The sequence below is a fragment of the Saccostrea cucullata genome, unplaced genomic scaffold (genome assembly GCF_032062105.1).
Source record: "Saccostrea cucullata isolate Sc308-1 unplaced genomic scaffold, CSIRO_AGI_Scuc_v1 ctg3728, whole genome shotgun sequence".
NCBI classification, from domain to species: Eukaryota; Metazoa; Mollusca; class Bivalvia; order Ostreida; family Ostreidae; genus Saccostrea; species Saccostrea cuccullata.
In genome coordinates this window covers 16,428-23,721 of record NW_026936741.1, presented here as the reverse complement: position 1 = coordinate 23,721, position 7,294 = coordinate 16,428, and the positions used below count along the sequence as shown (strand labels likewise).

At 33.0% G+C, this 7,294-nt stretch overlaps 1 protein-coding gene across 1 annotated transcript; it reads right to left on the bottom strand.

Annotated features, from left to right (window-relative positions):
* Positions 1-2,045: 2,045 nt before the first annotated feature.
* LOC134246410 (melanocyte-stimulating hormone receptor-like) lies at positions 2,046-3,301 on the bottom strand. The gene is made up of 2 exons (XM_062728773.1): positions 3,202-3,301; positions 2,046-3,112 (listed from the first exon to the last, which is right to left on the bottom strand). The coding sequence occupies exon 2, from the start codon at positions 3,099-3,101 to the stop codon at positions 2,046-2,048; it is 1,056 nt and encodes a 351-aa protein (XP_062584757.1). The 5' UTR covers positions 3,102-3,112; positions 3,202-3,301.
* Between the last annotated feature and the right edge of the window lie 3,993 nt (positions 3,302-7,294).

Below are 7,294 nucleotides of genomic sequence, written 5' to 3'. Positions count from 1 at the left end.
AGATACCAGGACAATTATACTTCAAATATGTATTTTTTGTTGTAAGATCTTTCATTGGATAGTAATCTTTCATCTTTCATTGGATACTAACACTCTTGACCTCTTGACCTTGGAGATTTCCGTACTTATGAAAAAACTTTAACGTTTGCCATAATTTTTGAACGATAAGGGAAAGAGCTTTCATACTTCAAATATGGAATCCCTGTGAAAAGACCCTTTATTGGATACCAAGAACTTTGATCCTTTGACCTTGACCTTGGAGTCTGACCTACTTTTTAAAAACAATATTGATCATAATTTTTTAAGGGTTAGGGCTAGGGCGTTTATATTTCATATTTTTTATCCCTGTGACAGGACCTTTCATTTGATATCAAGAACTTTGAACCTTTGACCTTGACGTTGGAGTTTGACCTACTTTTAAATTTGTTTAACCCTGGCCATAACTTCTGAACGGTTAGGGCTAGGACTTCCATACTTAATATATTTGTTGTATTTGGCAGGACCTTTCTTTGGATACCAATTATTTGATCTTTTCACCTTGACCTTCGAGATTTTGGTACTTATGTAAAAACTTAAATTAACCTTGGCATAACATTTGAACGATAAGGGCTAGTGATCTCATACTTCACTTAAGTAATCCATGTGAGAAGACCCTTCAATGGACACCAAGAACTTTGACCCTTTGACCTTGGAGTTTGACCTACTTTTAAAAGCAAACCCTGACCATTACTTTTAAAGGGTAGGGGCTAGTGCTTTCATATTTACATATTTAATCCCTGTCACTAAACTTTTCATTTGAAAGCAAGACCTTTGACCTTTTGACATTAACCTTTGGGATTTTTGCATTATGAAAATATTATAAAAATTTAATCTTGGTCATAACGTTTGAACGATAAAGGTACATACTGTTTAAAAATTTTAAACTTTCGCCATAACTTCTGAACGTTTTGGGCTAGAACTTTCATACTTTACATATGTATTTGTTTGTGGCAAAACCTTTCATTGGATATCATTACCTTGACCTTGAAGATTTCCGCACTTGGCCTACTTTCGTATTTCACAATTATATTTCCAGTGAGAATGCCCTACTTTAGGTACCAATATATTAAATACGCATTTAGGAAAAGTTAAATCTTTGTTTTGTTGCAATACGGGGGCATCATTTTTCACAAACACATCTTGTTTTTGTTACGGATAACCACAATAACGCCAAAAGTTCTATTATCCCGGACGAGTCCTTAATTTGTATCGTGCGCCGCCTACCCAAATCTATTTATAGCCCGCTGTGACACACTTACAAAAACACACCTACCAAAAATGAATTAACCTTTAACAAATCTAAATGATAAAAAACAAAAATGATAATCACAGATAGTTAACAATCATATAATTACACGATACCAACAGAATTTTCTCAGCTGTTTAGCTTTTTAAGTCCTCTAGAATAAATTAGGTTTGATAATATATGTGCACTTCTAAGATTATAATCAGTACCATCCAAAACTCTAGTCTCAAATCTGCTGAATCTGCATCTTAGCAGACGATTGCGTGCAACTGTTCCTCAGCTCTCGCTGCGACATTCGAGAACTTCCAAAAAGGTTACGAGTGAAGTCACACATAACAAAAATAACATTTACATTGTACAGCTGATGTAATTTTTATTAATAATTTTAGAGTATCGTAACATGTCGAAATTTATATTATGAAAAGAAAGGATTTCTTTACAGTAATGGGAAATGGAAAACAAAATAAAAAAAGGAAAAAAAAGAAAAGAAAAACAAAATCATTTTCATTGACCAAGCTACTGATATGAAAAAAATACATGAATAATTAATATATTAACGATGGAAAATTTGTTAAAATTTCTAGTAGTACGTTAAAAAGTTTATATATTTGGGGTTCGTGTATTTACATCCGGTGTGAAAAATTATGTATTCGAATTCCATGCAAAATCATAATCCAGGTTGATAGATAATTTTAACAATCCAATTAAAGTTATCCATTCCACTGTTTACTTCTATTTAGATTTTGATAACCTTTTTTTTTTAAACAATCAGAGAAGAAAAAAAAAGTATATAAGGATTACAAGAGTAATTCATAATTCCAAAAATTACGTAGATATTGTATCTATAGGTCGGAGAAATATTAATTAAAAAAGAAAGGTAATAAAATATGCTTGATATTTGAAAACAAACAAAAACTGATAAAATGATGAAAATGATAACATTCATTCTTCTATGGACACAGTTTTTCACGGCAGAGTTTTTTAGAACTTTCATCTTTTTTATATGCATAATAATGATTGCACAGAGAGAAAACAAACCCCAGAGAACATGAATGATATCAAATGTATACCGAAGGACTGTGTACTTCTTTGTATAATTATTAAAATACCTTAATATAAAGATTAATATGAAAGCTAAAAACAGTGAAGAATAAATCCAGATCATTACAGAACATGCCAAAACAATTGACGCTGTAAGTCGAATCTTGCTTTCTAAGGGATGAATTGTTAATAAATATCTGATCATGGAGAGGTAAACAATGTGAGAATTTGAAGAATTTTTAATGAGTTCCCACAGAAAAAGAAAAGTCATATTCCAAAACCTTTTTTTGTACACAATGTCTTGAATTGCAACATAATCATATAAATTCGAAAATTTTGTCAGAAATATGACAATGATATTTAAAGTATCCGGCAATGAAAGGCACCCGATGGCAACAAATGTTGGTGTATGGAATTTTTTATGGAATGAAATCATGCATATGGTCACAATATTTCCTACAAAACCAAGTAATCCGATGATCAAAGTCAGAACCACAATTGTTTTCTCAAATGCTTCCGATGTCGAATAGATATTTTGAGAATCGAAAAAATGGAATGACAAAGTATAATCTTTAAAGAAATCATAATCGTTTGAGTAATCATCAGAGCCATTTTCTGTTTCGTTCCAGCTTCTCAGGGTTTTGTCAACTGGAAGCAAACTTGAATACCAAAATGTACTATTGTCGTTCAATTCTGTCTCTTCATCAATGTTAGACGAATTCCATTTGGAGGGTATAAATGTGGATACCGAAAGTTCCCCTTTATGAAATGTCATTTCTAAACAATCTGAAAAAAAAAACAGTATTTTATTTCGTTTAAAGAAATCATACATTTTTTTATAATAAAAGAGTTAAGAGCAAACATCAACAACATACCTATCTTTGTATTCACTGGGTAACAGGGGTAAGGAAAAGCTCAAGTTAAACACTTGCTGGTAGATGTTAGGCGTCATGTAATGTGAGCTATGAAATAAAACAAAAACCAGGAAGATCAGACTTATAGACGTTATGTTAGTCTTCCTAAGAGATGAGTTTCCAGAAAGGAAACGCTTATACTTCGCTGGTTTCCGTTAACTTATGCAATATATGTTTATTAGTATCTAGGGTTTTGGGGAAAAATCATTGGTTTATATTCCTGTTTATATCCCTTTATATTGCTTATTGAAGAAATGGACAACATCATCCTCATTTCTGCATGTTTATTTAATCATAGTTACTTCCCAATGGTAGACAGGAATATTGTCGAACACTTCGCTGAAGTTAAGCTTCGTAATCGCAAAAACACAACTCTTTTCATAAGGAATGACATAGAACCTACGTCGCATGACATTATGTGTTCACCTGTGCTAGAACCATTATGATGTCATAATCAGTTTAATTTTTCTTTTTCAGATTCAATAGAAATTGAAGTAATTAGTAAAGCAATTTGAAATTCATGGAATTCATTTTAAGATTATGCAAAATACTCTAAATACCTATTTAAGTGAAAAGCTTTTCTCCCATATTTCCATTATAGCGAAAGTTATCACCCATGTTTTTTTTAATTACTTATTATATTCATCAAAAATAAGTACTTAATCAGTAATGAGTTCCAATTCAAGTTAATTAATTATAATCATTGTATGTATCTTTAGTTGGATTGATAACGATTTGTTGATTGGAAGCTTGGTTAGTGTTTCAATTACTTTGTAAATAAATAATCACTTAATATTTTATATGGTACCTGGGATATATAGGGTTTTGACTGCCAATAGTTTAAGAATGGTTCTAGAGGTCAAAATCGACAAACCTGTGAAGGTACGTATAAGGGGGCAGAATTCCCAGCTTATATTGTACTGTTCTAAGTAGTAAGTGTCTGGTCATCCCTGATTATTGAATGCCAGAGTGTGTGTCATCCCTGCTCTGGAATTAGCATCCGATAGTAACAAGTGTGGGGTCATCCCTGCTTGTTACTGCGCAAGATCAGGTGTGGAGACATCCCTGCCTGCATCTTGTGGTAGAGCATTGGTGTGTGGACATCCCTGCTTGTCTCTTGTGAATGTGCGCTGGTGTGCGGACTTCCCTGCCGGTGTCACTTGTTCGCCACCAGTAAAGACCTTATATACGCAGTGCCAAGTGATTAAGACTGCGCATTGTACATATTTGCAGCATCTCAAGGCTATCTGTATCTATCACGGGTACGAGCAGGCGGGGGTTCACAGACAGTTACCTCCCTTGCACGGTACACAATAATCATTTTTTTTTTAATTATAAAGCTTAATGACCTTATGTATTTCCCAAATTAGAGAAACCGGTAGGCACCTTACATTTACTACGCGGGTATGTTAAGGAAGCATATGATGACCGTCAAGCGAAAACCACCCTTAAGTGCATTATGACGTTTTCGAGAAAACGAAGGCTAAATGTTTGCCGCATTTTGCAAATAAATGCAGTGTGAAGACGCATCATTTATTATAATATTTCTTCATACAGTAAATGCTTATACTAAACAACATAATGATAAGTTGTAAGTTTAAGTATTACAGCCCACTGTTTAGTATGAAAAAAAAAATAATGATTTACAGCAAACTGAAGGTGAAAATCCTTTGAAGTAGCGAATATCACGATCTTCGCCTTCATTTTCATTTTCGAGGAACATTTTCTTTTTACTTCTAAACCACAACTTTGGGGGAGAAATCGCATATTATCTTTAGACTAGGGCAGCAACAAAATGGACATCGATCTGCTCTTATTCAACATTATTTTTGTCACTATTTATTGATATTTTTTCTATATTAATGATAAAAAGCAAAGAAAGCCGAGGCGTTTGATTTCATACAAAGGTGTGTAAGTTTATTGCAAACTAAACAGCATTATGTACCAAAAATCAAAAACAAGCTTGAAGAAACGGGGAGGCAATTCACAGAAATATAATTTATCAGTATATCATAAAGTTGGAAAAAAGCCCTCTTTACAATTTGGCCGGAAAGAATACTGAAACAAATGAAAAAGTTCGTTTTGTTTTGCTTTCTTATATTGCTTATCAAGAACCCCCCCCCCCCCCCCAAAAAAAAAAAAAAAAGAAAAATAAAAAATGAATCGCCTCCGATGTGTCTGAAATAATCAACATGTGTTAACATGTCAAAATGTACAAATACCGCTAACGAAGGGAAGTAACCTGCATTATAATTATTTATAGTTACCTGGCAACAGGAAGCGTTCAGTATTCACCACTTCCTCCAAAGATATTTCGGTATCTGTGTATATCTTATTTGCATGTTTTTCCTATTTAGAGGAACTGTTAATTATTCATTCTTTAAAATATTTGCTAAAAACGAGTTAAAAAACAAACTGATATTTTTTTTTTAAATCTGTTGGAATAATAATGCAACATTATGAATCCTTCGATCGGTTAATCAAAGACGAATGCACCCTACATGTTTAAGGAAAAGATGAGAAATTATCATGAAAATGAAATTAATTAATCTCTACATTGTGTTGTATCTCAGTACTACATGGTTTGGAGTGGGTATAAGCAACTTTTACTTTGATTAGGTTATAGAAATTAAATTAATTGATTCAAATAAAACTTGAAACTGATGAAATATTTAGCATGTGGCTAATTACTCCAAGTAAGCTACATGTATTAATTTAATGTATCATTTAATCAACCAACCAAACCACAATAACACAACTGTACAGTGACCTAGCATCGTTTTGAAAGGGAAGGGCAGCCATAGAAAAAATTAACTTACCTGAAAAAATTTGCCAAGCAAAACTAAATGCTCAAACTCGAAAATCCTATTTCGTGAGGGGGATAAGCCAGCAGGAAGTAGACATGCAGTGGGATTAACCCATATTCAAGGCTGTTTGTACAACCCACTGCACCCCTCTCAACAGAATAACATATGTACGACAGGTGCATTATGTACTGGACTATTCTTATGAGCTTTCGATTCCGCTCCACGTGCCTGTTCATGTATGACAAGTTGACCTTCAGTATTTTCGGAGTATATAATATTTTGCCATGCATTGTATACTTAGTATATGTACATACTATTAGTATAATGTTCTCTCTCTCTCTCTTCTCTCTCAGAATTATTTCAATGATTTTTGCACGAATTGTCTCACGTCACTCGATCCGCATTTATTATGTCAAGAATTTATGTGCGAGGATCGTATATTTTGGTCATTGTTTCCGAAAGTGTATTTCAGGGAAACTTCTTAGATTTTATATACAAAGTCAGGTGTTATCTAAAAGTGTACATATGACAATGCTCCATATATCATTTCTTTTTAATATCAAAACAAATGTCACGCCAGGTGCACGTAACAAGTGCTTAAAAGAGAAAGCAGCCATTACCCTCCCTCTAAATTTTACGTATTAAAAAAAATTATCCTGTGCGGAAATTTTCATCCTGATAAATATATTTTTTTTATTTAAAAAATATGGACCCTAGTCACACTGCAATCAACGAATTCACTCCTGGAAATGCATTTTTATATGCAAAGTTGAAACAAAAACGCATGTAGGTAAGGTTTTAATTGTCTTAATTTTAGCAAAATTGTAGTGTACAATCAATCAGGAAAAACACATTGTCAATTATTCTCCAATAATTAATTCTTTTCCTAAAACAGACATTTATTCATCATGGAGACTTGCTAACATTCAAAAATTTTACTTCCTATGGAAGTCCTGTACATTGATAAAAGGTGGTGGATGTTGGAATTCTATTAATAAGTAAAATATATAGAGAATGAGAGAAGTTGATTGATTTGTGAACTTGCTTTCCACCACAAAGCGCGACAAATGCACATTTCCAGAACATAAGAAAGTGCAGTGAAGTGCACTGCCAAATTTGAAGTTTCAATGGTTATAAATTATATTGCAGCAATGTGTATCATATGCATCTTTAATGCAGGGTCAAAGAGGACAATTACTTTGATAAAGCTCTTCTGGCCATTTGTGTGAGATTAATAGAAAGATTCA

What these genes read in the sequence shown, in the direction of transcription:
- LOC134246410 (XM_062728773.1), bottom strand. Translation starts at nt 3,101, where the DNA reads ATGACATTTCATAAAGGGGAACTTTCGGTATCCACATTTATACCCTCC.